Below are 20268 nucleotides of genomic sequence, written 5' to 3' on the forward strand. Positions count from 1 at the left end.
AAAAAAGAATTAGATACGTTCATCAATGGCTATTAGCCAAGATGGTCAAGCAACTCCATGCTTAGGGAGTCTCTAAGTTTCTGATTGCCAGATGCTGGGGCTGGAGGACAAGGGATGGATCACTTGATAATTGCACTGTTCTGTCCATTCCCACTGAAGCACCTTGCACTGGCCACTGTTGTAAGACAGGATATTGAACTAGATAGACCATTGGTCTGACGCCAAGTGGCCATTCCTATGTTCTTATGAGCTATGCCAAATTACACCAGCAAAGAATCTGGCCCTGAATAACGATCTCTCACAATGTTTCCGTGAAGTAAGTAGGTTATTTGAACCTACGAATATTAATTATAAATCTTTTCTAGAGTTCAAGTATGTATCACATTTATCAACCACATTAGCAAAAAGAAACTGAAGAGCAATTACCTTCGTACATCAAACATTTCCAGTATGGTTTATGTGCACCTCTCACATTTTGTATAGACTCTATAGCACTACAAAAGAGAAGTGATTAGCATCATCAGTTCAGATGAAAATATAGGGAAAATTACTTGACAAGCTAAACATAAGACTCCGTTTCTAAAGTCTTGGCTAGAAAAACAAAGAGAAGCGCATGTTACTTGGAAGGATTACTTGCAAGTGTCAGTCAGTGAGCAAGAGACACACCAGATGTGTTCACTATACCATCCTTTAATGTTCTGCCCGCAGGTACAGCTGAGGTTAGCTTGAATAAGGTATTTCTCAGACAGTGCCACCTAGAGGCTGAACAGTATAATACAGTTTAGTGTTCCATTACATGAATACACTGTTAAGTATCAGAGGGGTAGCCCTGTTTGTTGCTTTTTATAGATCCAGACTAAGAGTCCTGTGACACCTTACAGACTAACAGATGTATTGGAGCATAAGCTTTCGTGGGTGAATATCCACTTCATCAGACGCATGTAATGGAAATTTCCAGAGGCAGGTATAAATATGCAGGCAAGAATCAAGCTAGAGATAATGAGGTTAGTTCAATCAGGGAGGATCAGGCCCTCTTCTAGCAGTTGAGGTGTGAACACCAAAGGAGGAGAAACTGCTTTTGTAGTTGACAAACCATTCACAGTCTTTATTTAATCGTGAGCTGATGATGTCAAATTTGCAAATAAACTGAAGCTCAGTTTCTCTTTGAAGTCTGGTCCCGAAGTTTTTTTGCTGTAGGATGGTTACCTTTAAATCTGCTATTGCGTGGCCAGGGAAGTTGAAGTGTTCTCCTACAGGTTTTTGTATATTGCCATTCCTAATATCTGACTTGTGTCCATTTATCCTTTCACGTACGAACTATCCAGTTTGGCTGATGAGAAATTGCTGAGCTTCAGTTCATTTGCAAATTTGACACCATCAGGTCACGATTTAACAAAGACTGTGAATGGCTAGCCAACTACAAAAGCAGTTTCTCCTCCTTTGGTGTTCACACCTCAACTGCTAAAAGAGGGCCTAATCCTCCCTGATTGAACTAACCTCGTCATCTCTAGACTGGTGCTTGCCTACATATTTATACTTGCCTCTGGAAATTTCCATTACATGCGTCTGACAAAGTGGGTATTCACCCATGAAAGCTTATGCTCCTATACATCTGTTAGTCTATAAGGCGCCACAGGACTCTTGTTGCTATGACCACATTGCTTTCTATCTCTTTCAGTACCTTGGAAGTGCATACACTTATACACTGTTGAGTGAAATCCTGGCCCTCAAGATGTAAGTAGCAAAACTGCCACTGCCTTCAACGAGGCCAGAATTTCACCTGTTGTCTTGCATCTTTCCATTGCTTCAGCAGATTAAGACATCAATCCTGAAATCACATCTATCCATGCACACACTTGTGGAGCCCTCTTGAAGTCCGTGGGGCTCTGTGCAGGCACAAGGAGTAGATGCAACACAGGTTTGGGACCTCAGAAAATAGCGATATATCCTTTGCTATTTCATTGTGTTAGAAGCAGTAGGTCATTTTTCATATTATTATTGCTATGTAAGTATATTACAGTAGCATTTACGAGCCTCGTCCAGAGCCCTGGTCCTCACTGTGCCGGGTGAAGGGGTGATGGAAGATCCCTAAAAGTGGGGGGGCCACCAGCACCTGAACCATGGCCCCGCCCCTTCACGCCACCCCTTCCCTCCGAAGCCTCTGCCCTTGCTCCGCCCCTTCTTCCTGAGCCCCTGCCCTCTCACTGTCTCTTCCCCAATACCACTTCTTCCCCCGAGGTCCCACCTCCCACTTGCTTCTCTTGCCCTGACAGTCAGTAAAAAGTGGGAGGGCACAGCCCTCCCACCTTTAAGTGATGGGGCCCATCAGCCCCTGGCCTCCCTGTTCCAGGACCCTTAGCTGGGTGTCGTACAAACAGTAAGTAAAGAGACAGTTGGTGCCCCAAAGATATTACAATCTAGATTCATGACAAGATATTGTGTGAATTCATAGTTCACCTCACTGGCTGCTGTTATCTGATACTGCCACTCATGGCATTATGAGTTCAGCTTTGACTGAGGTGGATGTCTATAGAGAAATGAGGTTTAAGGATAGAGATAGTGAAAAAAATTCCCCTCCTGATTTCACTCAGATTTTATTCTTAATTGGAAATAATCCCAGAAAAGGAAAACAAAACCAGAAATAAATTGATCATTTTGAAGTGGGAGTGATCAGAGTCAGAAAAATTATGCATTCTAGCAGCATATTAAAGCCCTGATTCAGCAAACTATTATAAGCACATGTTTAACCGTCTCATTGATGGAACTATTCATGTGCTTAAGGCCAGGCATGTGCTTAAGTACCTTTCTGAACTGGGGCCTAACTTCTTAATTTGCATTTATCAATATTATGATCATATTGTTTAATATTTTTGAGCATCAGCATTAAGAATGTAATCAATGAGAATTTTTATTATTTTCTGGAAATTGTAGCATTTTTAATGAAATGTTCTGTTTCCCACATTTAGGTTTTAAGGTAGTTTTCTTCACACTTGATGATAAAAGTAGAAAAAATATTATGAAATGCCCATGTGACTTGATTTCTAGCTCACACTCAAATAGCTCCAATTCAATGTACAATCAGTGTCTTTCACAAACAATAAGAACAGACATATATAGCATGAAACAAAATATTTCTTGATCCATACCTTAAGCATGGTGCCATTTCTCCAGAGATCTGGGGGAGAGGGTCTCTAAGCAAAGTTTTTACAGTCATGCAGACTGATTCAGACAATGATTTCAAATGGTATCCACCCTAGGAAAATTAAAGTATGTTTTGTGTAATGCAAAGAACAAATGCATAGTAAATAAATTACCTGTAAAGCATGCTTGTACAAAGTATATTTTTTCATTTAAAAATATTCTACATCCATCTTTTGAAATATGCCTGCATGTTAGCTAAATGGAAAGTAGGATCTAAGGGCTAGTGCCATGGAAATAGTCAGCTACAGTTTCTGTTTCAGTCTGAAAACGCTTAGTCAGAAGTCATGGAGCAGGTCCTCAAGGAATCAATTCTGAAACAGTTAGAGGAGAGGAAAATGATCAGAACAGTCAACATGGATTCACCAAGGGCAAGTCATGCCTGACTAACCTAGTTGCCTTCTATGACGAGATAACTGGCTCTGTGGATGAGGGGAAGGCAGTAGATGTGTTATTCCTTGACTTTAGCAAAGCTTTTGATATGGTCTCCCACAGTATTCTTTCCAGCAAGTTAAAGAAGTATGGGCTGGATGAATGGACTACAAGGTGGATAGAAAGCTGGCTAGATCATTGGGCTCAACAGGTAGTGATCAATGGCTCCATGTCTAGCTGGCAGTCGGTATCAAGTGGAGAGCCCCAAGGTCGGTCCTGGGGCCGGTTTTGTTCAATATCTTCTTTAATGGTGTAGAGGATGGCGTGGACTGCACCCTCAGCAAGTCTGCAGATCACACCGAACTGGGAGGAGTGGTAGATACACTGGAGGGTAGGGATAGGATACAGAGGGACCCAGACAAATTAGAGGATTGGGCCAAAAGAAATCTGATGAGGTTCAACAAGGACAAGTACAGAGTCCTGCACTTAGGAAGGAAGTATCCCATGCACTGCTACAGACTAGGGACCGAATGGCTAGGCAGCAGTTCTGCCGAAAAGGTCCTAGGGGTTACAATGGACGAGAAGCTGGATATGAGTTGACAGTGTGCCCTTGTCGCCAAGAAGGCTAATGGCATTTTGGGCTGTTTAAGTAGGGGCATTGCTAACAGATCGAGGGACGTGATCATTCCCCACTATTCGACATTGGTGAGGCCTCATCTGGAGTATTGTGTCCAGTTTTGGGCCCCATACTACAAGAAGGATGTGGAAAAATTGGAAAGAGTCCAGCGGAGGGCAACAAAAATGATTAGTGGATTGGAGCACATGACATATGAGGAGAGGCTGAAGGAATTGGGGTTGTTTTGTCTGCAGAAGAGAAGAATGAGGGGGCATTTGATAGCTGCTTTCAACTACCTGAAAGGGGGTTCCAAAGAGGACGGATCTAGACTGTTCTCAGTGGTACCAGATGACAGAACAAGGAGTAATGGTCTCAAGTTGCAGTGGGGGAGGTTTAGGTTGGATATTAGGAAAAACATTTTCACTAGGAGGGTAGTGAAGCACTCCAATGGGTTACCTAGGGAGGTGGTGGGATCTCCTTCCTTAGAGATTTTTAAGGTCAGGCTTGACAAAGCCCTGGCTGGGGTGATTTAGTTGGGGATTGGTCCTGCTTTGAGCAGGGGGTTGGACTAGATGACCTCCTGAGGTCCCTTCCAGCCTTGATAGTCTATGATTCTGTGAACTTGTTAAAATACATCATTGTGAAATGACACCAATGAGCATAACCCGGTTTGAATGCATTACTGGAAATCAGTTATGATCTTACCAAAAAAAAAAAAAAAAAAATTGGGAAACTTGGGGTGAGATTCTGTACTGAGCCACTAAGGGTATGTCTACACTGCAATTAAAAACCCACAGCTGGCCCCTGCCTCGGGCTCACAGGGCTCAGGCTCAGGGGCTGTTTATCTGCAGTTTAGATGTTTGGGCTCGGGCTATAGCCTGAGCGGTGGGCGGGTCCCACCTCACAAGATCCGAGAGTGTTTTCACAAGGGGACTCCTCACCTAGCTGGAACAAGAAATTTTAGGACCCCTTTATATTGCCCTCTTACCCAATATAGAATGGGCAGAGCGGGGGTAAGGATCTTACCCTTGATGTTTTATCTCTATTAAACCCATTTTCATCTGCGAGTATCTATTCTGATATATACCTTAGTGCTCAAAAGTTGCAACACTGACACCTCTGGAGACTGAAATCCACTATTCATCCATTGACAGGTATAGAATAGTAAAAGACCAATATACAATATGCTATTGTGTGTCCAGGGAGGTTGAAGTGTTCTCCTATAGGTTCCCAGATTTAAAGGTAGACATCCTGTGGCAAAAAACTTCAGGACCAGACTCCAAAGAGAAACTGCTGACCTTCAGTTCATTTGCAAATTTGACACCATCAGCTCAGGATTAAACAAATACTGTGAATGGCTAGCCAACTACAAAAGCAGTTTCTCCTCCCTTGGTGTTCACACTTCAACTGCTAGAAGAGGGCCTCATCCTCCCTGACTGAACTAACCTCATTATCTCTAGACTGATTCTTGCCTGCATATTTATACCTGCCTCTGGAAATTTCCATTACATGCGTCTGACAAAGTGGGTATTCATCCACGAAAGCTCATGATCCAATACATCTGTTAGTCTATAAGGTGCCACAGGACTCTGTCGCTATTTAATGGAGAATGAGGGTGAGAAATGGGTTCACCTTAGGAAAGAAACCAGGCTTGGATGCCTTGAGTGAGTAGTAATATATCTACAAACTCAACATGCCCACAAGAGCCATCAGTTCTTTAGGATGCTGTTGAGAGGGTGAGTTTGAAGGATGCACCATGAAATGTTCAGAAAGATAAAATATTTTCTTAGTTAAAAAGAAAGCCTTCAATAGCAGTAGGTCGTGTAGAGATTTTTTAATAAATACAATGAGAAATCAATAAGGACACCATTACTGGGTAAATATGTACTTAGGAAGATGTCTTTAAAAGCTCTAGTGGCACAAGGTTTACTTGCAAAAATGTCCCTAATGCAGCCTTGTTCTTAATGGATCTGATATGGTTCAGAGTAGCACTCCAGTCTGTACAAAAGCACTATGACCCCACATTGAAAGCTTTATTTTTTTAAATCAGAATATAAAATCATCATATAAATTCTCTCTCCCTCAAAAGTGTAGACTACAAAACGTCAGTTTAAAAAGAGATGCGGTTTTCCTATACACTCGCAAGAGCACTGTAAAGTCTTAACCATTCTTGCATTCCTGGTTCTCAAAAGAGACATTCTAGTAAAGCTTCACGTGCATACGGAAAGAATTTATTTTGCTGAGCTTTTTTATTTCTAGTTCCAGGCTAGGGATTTGAGGCTCTTATACAAAGACCCTCCCCTCCAAAATGTACAAAAAAAAATGACACGTTTAAAGCTTTACCTCTAGAACTGCACACAGCCTTCCATTAGCTAACTGCATTAGGAAATGTGTAAGGTGAGCAAAACATTCTGGAGTAGCATTCATCTGACCCTAAAAACCAGGAAAGTGTTAAAAAGAAATAGAAGCCTTGGTCAACAAAGCTGGTAACATAAGAACTGCTATAGTGGATCACCCATAGTCCATGTAGCCCAGTATCCTGGTTCCCGCACCATGTATTTCAGATAAATGTGCAACGTGGAAAAATCTGTACCTCCCCCCCAACAACCCATAAATGTCTCAGCCTAATCCCTAAAAGTTCAAGATTAGTTTAAGGCCTGAAACATGAGGTTTTATGCTTGGTCAAAGTGAAATCTACTTATCAATAGGTGGACAATTACGACATTTAAAATATAAATAAATTTTATTTTTAAAGTAATGGATAAGAGAAGGTGCAAAATCCTGTATAATTGCTTACCTCGGGGTCACCAATTCCTGAATCATATCCAGAAGAGACCAGAATAAGTTCTGGAACAAACTATAATAAAACAAAGATACATTATATAGCCTTTTTGCAATCTCTGGGCCCAGTCCTGTCAACGCACATGAATAAAGAATTTTCCTGAGTAAAAACGGCATGACTTAGCCTTTGTATTGTTTCATTAGAGCCTTTTATATTGAATATGTAAAAATAAAACTCTCATTCATGTCAATATTTCACTATTCAGGCACCAGTCATTCAGACAGACACTCCTTTCAGTAGAAACAATGGACTGACTGCATTTCAAATGCACACAGCATTCCTATACCTACAGATATTTATAAAATCACCACTTTAAAAGGTTTTTTTATTATTATTATTTTTATTTAAAAAATCAGAACAAACACATTACCTCAAAAGCCACTGGAAGCAACACATGGAAAAATGCAGCTAGATAATCAGAATTCCCCATTCCAACCTGCAAAACCAATACACGAGATATGAAGCAGCTCTTTTTTCTGAGAAAGTAATGTGTTTATTTTCTAGGGGCCAGATCCACAAAAGGGTTTAGGTGCTGTGATCCTAAGTATGCCTGTATTCACACCCTGCACACTATTATAATAATCTTTGTACAAAATATGCCTTGTGAGGTATCATTTGAAAATTAATAACTCACTGACCATTTATATTCTTGTGTGATATATGTATGTGGTGTATATTAAGAGTTATGGATATATGGTGGAATGATGACTAAGGTATGTCGGTGGAGCTGGTAAACAGGAATGACTTACACAAGGTGATGTGTATTTGATTCTCTGACCAGCCCAGTATTCAGTTAAAGACAATGACGGTCCACTTTTAAACATTAGGTAACAAAGCTATTAAACTAACAAGTGGAGGGAGAAGGGGAGAGCATGGAGCCTCCTTCATCACCAGATTCCATGTGGCTTTCCTCACAGCTTGAATAAACTTTACTTTGAGGGGTACCCTCAGAAAATCCATTTCAAAGGTTTACTGGTCTATAAGCACAGGGTGGCAAACCTCAAGTGATAAGTAACTGAATTAACTTATTTTTATAATACTGTAGTATTGTATACAGTGTACAGACGTCTTTTCTGAAAGTAATGACACACTGGTGATTGATATCATTGTGAAAGGTATTTACCAACACTATATGAGGAAATATGGGTACTTAAATGACAGCATGCTTTAAAGTCTGTGGCCAAACACAGTGAAACAGGTTCCCTTCCAGACAGGATAAAATGCAACTATTTACCCGTCTCCTGTAAATTAGAACAATGGAAGCTCATTTACAAGCAGGGTGGTGGGAAGCTCACAGGAAGGGAACAACAGCATGAGATCATCCTGCCTCTTGAAACAAAGTCATTGAACTTTGGAAGATAGAAGCCATCTTTGGCATCCATCACTAGATAGACACAAGGGAACAGAGTTCATGCAAGCTGAGAAAGATGGGTTCTTCAATAAAGGAGAGGTTGAAGTCTCTGCTAACTAGGTGAGAAACCATCTTGAACAAAGCTTGTACAGTAACTCCTTGCTTCATGTTGTAGTTATGTTCCTGAAAAATGCTACTTTAAGCAAAACGATGTTAAGTGAATCCAATTTCCCCATAAGAATTAATCTAAATGGGGGGAATTAGGTTCCAGGGAAATTTTTTTCGCCAGACACACACCGTATACATTTTAGACAATTTAATACGTACACAGCAATGATTGTGAAGTTTGGTTGAGGTGGTGAAGTCAGAAGGTGGAAGAGAGTAGGATATTTCCCAGGAAATACTTTAATGCTAAATGATGAACTAACACTTTGGCTGAGCCCTCAAGGGTTAACATGTTGTTAATGTAGCCTCACACTTTACAAGGCAGCACGAATGGAGGGAGGGGAGACAGCATGGCAGAGAAAGACAGAGATACACGCTGTGTGTGAGAGAGACGTGCATTGCCTCTTTAAGTACAGTGACCCCACTCTAAATACACCGCCTTTTCAAGTAAATCAGCAAGTTGAGACAACAGCTGCTGCCAGCAAGCTCCCTCAGTCCTGAGCCCTGTCATGTCCCCCACTGCTCTGTGGAGATGGCATGATGACGTAAAGGAGTGGAGGGGCAGGAGTGGGGGGGTAGGGGGGCATCCTGACGTTAGCCTCTCTCCTCCCCCCCACGCAGCAAGCAGGAGGCTCCCGGGAGAAGCTCCAAGGCAGAGGGCAGGAGCAGCACATGGCAGTGGGTGGAGGGACAGCTGAACTGCCCGGCAATTGCTAGCTTGCTGGGCAGCCGCCACACAGGGAACTTAGGGGAGTAGGGAGCTGATAGGAGGGCTGCCGGTCCACCAGCTAGCTCCAGTGGGCTGCTCTTCCTGCAAGCAGTGGACAAAGCAGGTGGCTGCCAAACGTTATAAAGTTGCATAATGCTCCCTTAAACGAAGATGTTCTCCAATTGATCAGCAACATAACAACAAAACAACATTAACTGGGATGACTTTAAGTGAGGAGTTACTGTACCTTGCTAGATTGGGTTTTAGACTGTTAGATGTGTGTTTTTCACTTTTATTTGCTTGCCCTTTCTCAGTGTTCTTGGCATCACTTAACCGATGTCCTGTCGTTAATTAATTTGTTTTATTTTTACTATAAATCAACTCAGTGCTGTGTTTAAAGGGAAAGCTGCATTTATTCATGGTAAGTTAATAAGCTGTAATGTGCTTGTGTGTCTTTAGAGAAACAAATGAACCTTATGATTTCTCTGCACTGTTCAGATGAGGACTGGACATTGCAGAGCACGTGGCTTTCAGAAAATTTGGGATTGGGAGCGTGTTGGGGTCACCTTGCTGGTTGTAACCAAGGCTGGTGGAAGACAGAGTGGGGCTACAGACAGGCTGCTGGGGTCAGAGCTGCTGAACTAGGACTGTCTAACACACAGACACTTCACTGCATGTTTGTAGGTTGTGAATATCCCAGGCTGGGACCTACAGCAGCAAAGCATTGTAAGGCATTCAGGGTAGCAGGGCAAATAGTGACAACTGCTCACTGGTCTGGATTGCATCCTGAACCCCATGACAGGTGCCTATGTCCCAGTTTTAGGCACCACTGCAATCTGCAAAACCCTCACCTGGCTGCCACCTACCCCCCCCCCCCCATAACCTAAATTCTCTCAGTACCTACACTTTTGCTGCAAAAGTCCCCTAGGCAGGTAAATTTCTGCCTCCGAGCATGCACATTGCTCCCTAAGACAGGTATCTAGATGCCTATCTCATGGCTAAGCTCCAACCTGATCCTCAAACCAGGAGAAGATAGACGGAGGTATGCCTATCTTACTTTAATCCAGCAGGCAAGCTCAGAGCACGCCTAACACTAACAAAATAGGCAGCGAGGACAATAACCTTTAGCCTAGTGGTTTGAGCACTCACTTGGGATGTGGAAAACCCTGGTTTAATTCTTCCCTCTACTTGATGAAGAGAAGGGATCTGAACAGGGATTCCCTCCACCTTTTGAGTGCCCTAATCACAGGGATAAAGGTTATTAGGGAGCTCTCCTCCTCTTCCCTTCCCCTGCCATCTTGTGCGGAGTGAGACAGGCCACAAGAAACAGTTCAGGCACCTAAGTCACCTGACTCCAGACAAAGGGTTTCCACAAGCAGAGACAGGTGCCTCTCTGCAGGCTGGACTTAGGTGCCTAACTCTTAAGAGCAGAGGGACTCCTGCTATTGTCAGCATCTCCCATTGCCCTGCCTAAAGTGCTGGCTTTTATGGATCCCATTCTCAGGTGCCTGTCTCTCCCCAAGTACTGTACAGAGGGCCTAGCATCCTAACTCAGCCTTTGTGGTTTTCAAGGTGCCTAAAAGTTAGGCATTGCAATGTTGAGCACTGCAATGGCTAAGTCCCTTTGTGGATCCAAATCTCAGTTCCTTCAAAGCCAGGCGCAAACAGTTAAACAGGAGGAACAGAATACAAAGCAGGAGCCTTAGCTTTTAAGGCCTCAGGTACAGCCATCCATCCCTATTCAGCAAAGTATGTACACATTCAAATTCAGTGGTCTTAAGTATGTGCTTAAGTTCTTTGCTGAAGAGGGATCTATTTCATCATGTGCTCAAATGCTTTGCTGTATTGGGGCCTAACCAAATAACATACAGGTAAAGGAAAGGGAATGTCTGAATTGGTGACAGATTGTTTAAATCATCACACTGAAAGTCATTTTCTCAGAAGAGATTCCTTTCGCTGGAATGTGTGACCTCTGCCAAGTAATCAAGTCAATGCATTTCTCATCAAAAGTATTACTTCTAAAATTGCTAACACATTGCTCTGAATGCATGACAGACAAAGCTATTGAATGTGCACTGTTATGCTGTCAAGCAACATTTACCTTATTCCAAGGTACATTTAAATTGAATCCTTTTCCTTTTCCCTGACCAACAGCATCATAATCAGATTCTCTGAGCAAGGGCCAGAACTGCTGATGCTCATAGCGATGCCAGGAGTAATAGAGAACACTGAAAGAAAGAACAAACAAACCCAACTGAAACAAAAGTTACGAAGGATCTTTTCACATCTGACCCTCTCTGGCTCATTTCACATACAGCAGGAAAATAGGCCTTAAGTAGCAAACATTCCCCATCTTTCTCTCCACTAATATTGCTGAACAAACTGGCACCCACTTACTTGAAAAGCTCTGCATAGTCTAGCACAACAGTCAAATTCAGCTAGGGCACTTTTGCTGTAAGTTTCTGGCACAGACTGCTCTAGGGCCAGAGAAAGGGAATTTTTGAAAGAAGGGTCTTGCTGATGGGCTCAGAGTTCGTAGCTTTTAGAAAACAGCATAAAACACATTTGTTTAGACCAGTTGTTCACTGAATATTTGGATAGTGTGCGGAGAGAGCTTTCTATCAGCAAACAAAGGTAGCCACAGGGCTCATGTTGTGTCAATTTTTCTAGAGCAGACTTACAAATTACTTTTAATTAGGTTTAAAGATTTGTTTCAGTTTGTTTGACAAATGAGAATAAATAAATACAGTTTCAGAGAGAATGAAGTACACCTCTATCCCAATATAACGCGACCTGATATAACACGAATTCAGACATAACACGGTAAAGCAGTGCTCCGGGGAGGGGGTAGAGGTGTACCTAGAAGAATGAGAGGCATTTTGTAGGAATTTCTATTTTCAAAATAAGAAGGGTTTTATTCTACTGAGAGGCAACCAAAAATAAACCAACTTGACATGCAAAAGAAAATTACAAACCTGGGATCCTCTTCAAATACATATTGAATTCCTTGTCCATGGTGCACATCCCAGTCAACAATGAGAATTCTGCATGAATCAAAAGGAAATATTCACTAGAACCATCACAGCAACCCAAGCCAAGAGGATAGTAAGTAACAAATAGAGGAGAAGATTGTTAAAGGCACTTTGGTGCCAAAAGCCTATGGTCTTTCAGTGGAAGTTAGGCACCTAACTGCCATTTGTGTCTTTGAAAACCTACCCCAGAGATAAATATACACTAACCTCTGAAGACCGTATCTTCTTTTGGCATACTGAGCTGCAATAGCAACATTATTGAACACACAGAATCCATTGGCTGCATTTCGCTGGCTGTGATGACCCGGAGGCCTGAAACAAAGCTAGACATGGTTACTCACTAAGAATGAACTTTGGTTTAAAAGTAATGTAACCCCTGCTTGGTTGGAGTGGCACCCTGTACCCCTCTAGTGGTGGCTGGGCCAGCAAGAGATTGATGAGCCTGCTACAGCCAGGGCTAAGAGACATATCTTTTAGCTCAGGCAGCAGAGGCTCATATATTTAGCTCAAGAGGTCCCATGGTTTATCCCTGCTGCCGGTACCTCTGTGAGGGTCAGAACTCTTAAGTGCTTCATTACCTTACTAATGCCATTCCATTGCGCACTTTTCCTGACATCACAGAGTCCACCAGTTGCAAAGTTGCTCCTACTGCTAGTTTAGCACAGCGGTAAGTATTCTAAGAAAAGAAATCTAATTATTGTCATCGGCCACCGACCAGCTGGTTTAAACTAAACATAACTGACATGTTTTGCATCACTATAACAGATTATTTGAAGTGTTCCCTCCCCAGTGAAGTTAGATGTAACTGAAAGCAGAATTTGACAATGGAAACTCAAGTATGACTTTTACTAGAAATATTTGTGTATATCATGCACTGTTCAGAAGCATGAGCAATACACAGGCAAAAATGGGAAGAATTATGGGAGGAAAGTGTTGGCCTTAACTCTTAGTCTCCTTACTTTTATTAGTTTAAAATAAAATCCAAAACTATACTTCAATCAGGTGGTGTGGTTAGAGAGCAGAAGCTGTGCAGCTGTTATGTTTGTTAGTTAAAATTACTATACTGATACTTGTAAGTACCTCATGAAAAAAACTACTAGTATATTTAAACAAACAAACAAACAAACAAACAAAAATGTTGGCTATTTTAATTCCAGCTATAAAAAATGGGCTTCTAATGCAACAGTAAATAAATCACAACAGGGAAATGGCCATGCCCACATACCGGATGAAAGTAAACAGCATCGTAATTTTCTGAGACTCTTTGGAGTTCTTCTTCATTCATTGTCTGGGTGCTCTTTACAACTTCCAAGTATTCTGAACTTTAATTGAAAAAAGAGAAAGCAGGTTAACTGATATATGCCTAAAAAATCTCTACTAAACATAGAATATCAAGGTCAGAAAGGACCTCAGGAGGTCATCCTGCTCAAAGAAGGACTAATCCCAGGACAGATTTTCATCCCAGTTCCCTAAATGGCTCCCTCAACAACTGAACTAGCAACCCTTGGTTTGGCAGGCCAATGCTCAAACCACTGAGCTATCCCTCCTCCTTTACTAATGTGAAAAGAAAAGAGTATGTGATAATATGAGAGATTGGTGGTAGCATGTGAGACCTAACTTCAGAATGTCAATCCCACAGCAGGATTCTACTTTGATCAAAGCAATAAAATCAAAATACTCTCTGGGTCCCAAGAAAATGCATTCAGATCACAAGTAAAATTGAGCTTGATGGTTTCATCCTAATATACCATCAACATTTGCCCACACTGAAAAACCATTGCACAACATGGCACAATTAAGTCTGGGCCAGGGCTACAGCCAGGGCCTTCTGAGTTCAGGAATCCCATCTCTGGGGCACCATCTCTGAGTATGTATGCCACAGTCCCTCTGGGCCCAGGGCCTTCTGCAGAATTAAATACAATGCATTTCTATTTGATTCAATTTATCTTGGATAATTTCCCCTTCTTTTCCCCTCAACATCTCTCCCTATTTGATTTATATAAATTCCCATTTTTCTTGCGTTCATTTTTTCTGGCAAAGTTGGACTAGTTTTGTTTAAAGTTTACTTTTAAAGTTTTACATGTTCAGCGCCTCAGTTATATGCAGTTAGCACATGCATCCGACGAAGTGGGTATTCACCCACGAAAGCTCATGCTCCAATACGTCTGTTAGTCTATGGGTACGTAAGTCTACACTACAGGATAAATTCGAATGAGCTTAAACCGATTTTATAAAACAGATATTATAAAGTCGATTGTGCACGTCCACACTAGGCACATTAATTCGGCGGTGTGCGTCCATGGTCCGAGACTAGTATCGATTTCCTGAGCGTTGCACTGTGGGTAGCTATCCCGTAGCTATCCCATAGTTCCCGCAGTCTTCCCTGACCCTTGGAATTCTGGGTTGAGACCCCAGTGCCTGATGGGGCAAAAATCATTGTTGCGGGTGGTTCTGGGTACAGCCTCACCCCTCCCTTCCTGAAAGCAGCAGACAGCCATTTCGTGCCTTTTTTCCTGGGTGAACTTAGCAAACGCCATAGCACAGCAAGCATGGACCCTGCTCAGCTCAATAGCGCAATCGTGGACCTTGTAAACACCTCGTGCATTCTCGTGCTGTCTATGGTGAACCATGAACTGCAAACACAGGAGAGGAGGCGGCAGCTATGGCAGCGCGGCGACGAGTGATGAGGACATGGACACTGAATTCTCCCTAACCGCAGGCCCCTGTGCTTTGGAGCTCCCGCTGGTAATGGGGGAGGTTCTACCCATTGAACGCCGATTTTGGGCCCGGGAAACAAGCACAGACTGGTGGGACCGCATAGTTTTGCAGGTGTGGGACGATTCGCAGTGGCTGCGAAACTTTCGCATGCGTAAGAGCACTTTCTTTGAACTTTGTGACTTGCTTTCCCCTGCCCTGAAATGCCATAATACCAAGATGAGAGCAGCCCTCACAGTGGAGAAGCGAGTGGCAACAGCCCTCTGGAAGCTTGCAACGCCAGACAGCTACCGGTCAGTCGGGAATCAATTTGGAGTGGGAAAATCTACTGTGGGGGCTGCTGTGTTGCAAGTAGCCAAAGCAATCATTAAGCTGCTGCTACGAAAGGTTGTGACTCTGGGAAACGTGCAGGTCATAGTGGATGGCTTTGCTGCAATGGGAGTCCCTAACTGTGGAGGGGGGGGATAGATGGAACCCATATCCCTGTCTTGGCACCGGAGCACCAGGGCACCCAGTATATAAACCGCAAGGGGTACTTTTCCATGGTGCTGCAAGCACTGGTGGATCACAAGGGATATTTCACCAACATCCACGTGGGATGGCCAGGAAGGGTTCATGACACTCGTGTCTTCAGGAACACTACTCTGTTTAAACAGCTGCAGCAAGGGAATTACTTCCCAGACCAGAAAATAACAGTTGGGAATGTTGAAATGCCTGTAGTTATCCTGGGGGACGCAGCCTACCCCTTGATGCCATGGCTCATGAAGCCATACACAGGCAGCCTGGACATAGTCAGGAGTTGTTCAACTACAGGCTGAGCAAGTGCAGAATGGTGGCAGAATGTGCATTTGGCCATTTAAAGGCGTGCTGGCGCACATTACTGACTCACTCAGACCTCAGCCAAACTAATGTCCCCATTGTTATTGCTGCTTGCTGTGTGCTCCACAATCTCTGTGAAAGTAAGGGGGAGACCTTTATGGTGGGGTGGGAGGCTGAGGCAAATCACCTGGCCGCTGATTATGCGCAGCCAGACACCAGGGCGATTAGAAGAGCACACCAGGAAGCAGTGCGCATCAGAGAAGCCTTGAAAACGAGTTTCATCATGGGCCAGGGTACGGTGTGACTGCTGTGTTTGTTTCCCCTTCATGAACCTCCCCCCCTTTATTGACTCCTCCTGTAAGCAACCCACCCTCCCCCTTCAATTACAGCTTGCTTATGGAAGTAAAGTCACTATCGTTTAAAAAGCATGTATTCTTTATAAAAAGTCATTCCCTGTAAGCAACCCATCCTCCCCCTTCGTTTAAAAAGCATGTAATTATAAAAACAGTAAGAGAAATAACAAGGTATCACAGGAGTGGTTTGGGAGGAGGATAGCAGGGAAGGAAAAGGCCATTAAGCACATTTCAATGTAATGACAGCCTTTTGGTTGGACTGTCCATGGGGATGGAGTGGGCTGGTGCACAAAGCCTTCCCCCACGCGTTCTTACACGTCTGGGTGTGGAAGATATGGAATATGGTGAGTACTGAGGGTGGTTAAACATGGGCTGCAATGGCACTCTGTGACCCCGCTGCTCCTCCTGAAGATCCACCAGACGTCGGAGGATGTCAGTTTGATCACGCAGCAGCTCCAGCGTTGCATCCCGCCACCGCTGATCTTCCTGCCTACACCTCTGATCTTCCTGCAGCCACCTCTCATCTCGAGCGTCTCTCCTATCCTCACGTTCACTGGCATCTTTCCTGTACTTTGCTACCACCTCCTTCCACTCCCCCAGATGAGCTCTTTCATTGAGGGTTACTGCCATGATTTCTGTGAACATTTCATCTCGTGTCCTCTTCTTCCTCCGCCTTATCTGAGCTAGCCTTCGGGATGGAGTAGGGAGGCTTGAAAAATTTGCAGCTGCATGAGTGGGGGAAAATAGTGATAGAAGGATTATAAAAGATACATTTCACAGAACAATGGTTATACTCTTTCATAGTGAACAACACTATTCACCTTACATAGCATGTGATTTCACTACAAGGTCGCATTTGGATTCTTTTAGTATTGAGTGCCTGCGGCTGTGGTGTAACAGATCAACACAGACGCAGGTCCAGGCACCACAATTCAGCTTGAATGCGGTCATGGTAAGCCATACAAAGAGGCATATAGCTTCTCCCTGTGCTGCTGCTTTAACAAGCTCTCTGCAAGCTCTTCCTCCTCTTCATCTTCCCCCTCCGCTGAATCCTCATCCATGGTTGAGATTATAACCCCCACCTCGGAATCCACAGACAGGGAGGCGGGGTTTAGTGGTGGCGCAGCCCCCTGAAATTGCATGCAGCTCAGCGTAGAAGCGGCATGTTTTTGGCCCTGATCCGGATCTTCCATTTGCTGCTTTGGTTTTCTGGTAGGCTTGTCTGAGCTCCTTCACTTTCACTCTGCACTGCACTGAGTCCCTGGTGTGGCCTCTCTCCCTCATGGTATTGGAAATTTTTTCAAAAGTTTTTTCATTTCGTCTTTTGGAACGCAGAATCCTCTCCCCATATAGTGATAAGATCCAGTACCTCTCGTGCGGTCCATGCTGGAGCTCTTTTTCTATTCTCAGGAGACTGCATTGTTACCTGTGCTGATGGGCTCTGCATGGTCACCTGTGCTGATGAGAGCTCCACGCTGGCCAAACAGGAAATGCAATTCAAAAGTTCGCGGAGCTTTTCCTGTATACCTGGCCAGTGCATTAGAGTTCAGTTACCTGTCCAGAGCGGCCACTAATGCACTGTGGGATACCACCCGGAGGCCAATAACTTCGATTTGCGGCCACACTAACCCTAAATCGATATGCTAATATCGATTTTAGCGTTACTCCTTTCGTTGGGGAGGAGTACAGAAATCGATTTAAAGAGCCCTTTACATCGATTTAAAGAGCATTGTGGTGTGGACGGGTACAGCGTTAAATCGATTTAACAGTGTAGTGTGGACCAGGCCTATAAGGTGCCACAGGACTCTTTGCTGCTTTTGCAGTTAGTACTGTATACAATTGGCAATCTCTGCTCAAAAGAAGCCCAGAATAGGAAAAGCAAGAAAACTGTCGGACAGGATTTAGGTGCATTACAGACTTGTGCAGGGAAGTTTGTTCGGCACCTGCCCTCACCACACCTAGATCTGACTAGTCTTTCATTTGGAGCCTGATCCATTGCCCACTAATATCAGCGGGAATCTTTCAATTGACTTCAATCAGCTTTGGGTCAGGACCTTTCATAGCAGCAAAATATATGAACAGTTTTTTGTAAAGATCAAATAGGATCCAGGTGATTAAATTAACATTATACTTGATATCTCACCTGTGAACCAACATGATCTCTTCTTCGGTTCCTTCCCTGACGGGTACATGGATACATCTTTCCACAAGATGATAATGTTTAAGTTGCTCATAGGAGGATAACAATCTTTCCGGCACTTCAATATCACACTCAGGGCTACAAATAAACAATAATTATCTTGTTACAATACAATATCAACAAAGCTTATTATAAATCCTCTTCAGGGATGCTTAGGCTTAAATTTAATTGTGAGAAGATTCTTTTTTCTTGCAAGGGTGAAAGAAAAAAGATATTTGAAAACTTTCCAGTTTGTGGAGTTGGGGAGGTGTGGGAACAACAAACATTTTTTGGTTATAAAAATGCATGAGTAAAAAGGAATTTTATGTGGCTCTTTAAAAACATCAGGAGTGCAACCGACAAAGAACGAAGCCCCCTAAAAGATCAATAAAAAATAGAGCTAGAGCTCCAAAATAAAGAAGGCAGGAGTACTCAAATGAAAAGAGCATCAGAGATAAATAATGCTCAAGGCCAGCAGAGAAAAAGGGGATTTACAGCAGGATTCTACTTTGATCAAAAGCAATAAAATCAACATACTCTCTGGGTCCCAAGAAAATGCAGCTCACAAAATGGAAATCAGGACCACTCATCAGCTCTTGTATAGAGCATTTCTAAAAACGCTCTAATAACGGATAGTTGATAGAAAATTCAGCAAACCTGCAGCTCTGACTTACTCATCCCAAAGCAGTTTGTAACTTGTCATTTCATCATCGTAAATCAAAGCTGTTCCTGAAGCCATTGCTAAAACAAAACAAAATAGACATCCCAAGATACATTTGTGCATATTCAGGCAGAAAATTGCCCTGCAATTGTCTGAATACACAGCAAGCCAACATTGTTGCCACAAGCCCACCAGCCTCTGTTATCCAAACTGTAACATTGCAATACATACCTATCTGTCAGGGCTGGTCTGAATGTATGTTTGTGAAGTATTGGGTAATCCCCAGACTGGTGAAACCAAAAAGTGTTATTATTTATACCATAGCCATTACAGTTATAATAATTTATCACGTTAACCTTTATAAGGTTTACTTTTAGAAGGATGGGTTTTGTGGACATAAAAATAAATTAATTTTAAAAACAGATACAAAGTGACAAAAGGAAATTCAAATGCAGAACAATAAACTGGTGTAATCAAAGGCAAGGACCAGAGATCAGCCAGTGGGATGTTAATATGTAACCTAGAACTGCCCATATCAGCTCAGCTTACCGGTTCAGTCTAGTATCAGTTTACTTTAGAACGTCTAAATTACACGGGGGTTCCCTATTAGTAAACAGATCGCGTGTTTGCAGCGAGACTAACTGCAAGATCAAATCGTCCAGTCACGCCCCCACCCTCCACCAGTAAAAATAAAGCGACGAGCGAGTTGTGCGAACACTTGGGATGCTAGTGAAGCTCCAGCGCTCTCACACCATTACATACCCCGAGGGCAGTGGCACCCCACAAAAGGCCGTGAGACCCCTTGGCTCAGCAGTGCAAGCACAGAAAGAGAAGTTGGGGGAGAGGGTATGAGAACGCATCAGTCCTGCAGGCAGGCAGGCAGCCACCACGTGGGGGCGGACGGCACAAAAGAACAGTGCAAGTGGGAGGGGGAGGCCGCGTCCTCCTCGTTCTCTTCCCGGGCTGTGCCTGGGGGTGGCGGTGGTAAAGGGCTTCAGGTTACCGCCCCTCGGGGGGAGGCGGGGTGGGTGCGAGGGGCGGGGCTGTATCTTTGCTCTGAGCTGGGGCCTTGCGTCTCCTACCTGGGCTGTCTTTGTACCGCTCCTGCGGCGCGGCGCGGCCCGGCCCCTTTGTCTTCCCTGCCGGTTTCCTTTGTCAGCCCATGAATCCGGAGTGAAACCCCCCTACAGCTCCACCTCCCTCGTCCGTCCTTCCTATGTAAGTGGCTCACGTGACCGATCTTTGAGGGAGGAGTT

The 20268-nt window shown here is 43.5% G+C and overlaps 1 protein-coding gene across 6 annotated transcripts in view; it reads right to left on the bottom strand.

Moving 5' to 3' along the window:
* HDAC10 (histone deacetylase 10) overlaps positions 1–20238 on the bottom strand; it is a 38373-nt gene extending 18135 nt beyond the window's left edge. For 5 of the 6 annotated variants that reach the window (XR_007772053.1, XM_050936186.1, XM_050936185.1 and 2 more), the window contains exons 1-13: positions 20095–20238; positions 19026–19092; positions 18316–18450; positions 13511–13607; positions 12864–12961; positions 12493–12597; positions 12229–12297; positions 11355–11481; positions 7399–7464; positions 6984–7043; positions 6530–6619; positions 3147–3253; positions 427–494 (exon numbers count right to left, since the gene is read on the bottom strand). Coding sequence is in view for 5 of the 6 variants with exons in the window: in XM_050936186.1 (XP_050792143.1) it covers positions 427–494; positions 3147–3253; positions 6530–6619; positions 6984–7043; positions 7399–7464; positions 11355–11481; positions 12229–12297; positions 12493–12597; positions 12864–12961; positions 13511–13607; positions 18316–18450; positions 19026–19090 (1087 nt within the window). In the remaining variant the exon portion in view is untranslated. Of the gene's footprint in view, positions 1–426; positions 495–3146; positions 3254–6529; positions 6620–6983; positions 7044–7398; positions 7465–11354; positions 11482–12228; positions 12298–12492; positions 12598–12863; positions 12962–13510; positions 13608–18315; positions 18451–19025; positions 19093–19774; positions 19968–20094 lie in introns of those variants that run through there. The other variant, XM_050936184.1, reaches the window with a different exon arrangement.
* Between the last annotated feature and the right edge of the window lie 30 nt (positions 20239–20268).

This window comes from Gopherus flavomarginatus, chromosome 1, assembly GCF_025201925.1.
Source record: "Gopherus flavomarginatus isolate rGopFla2 chromosome 1, rGopFla2.mat.asm, whole genome shotgun sequence".
NCBI classification, from domain to species: Eukaryota; Metazoa; Chordata; order Testudines; family Testudinidae; genus Gopherus; species Gopherus flavomarginatus.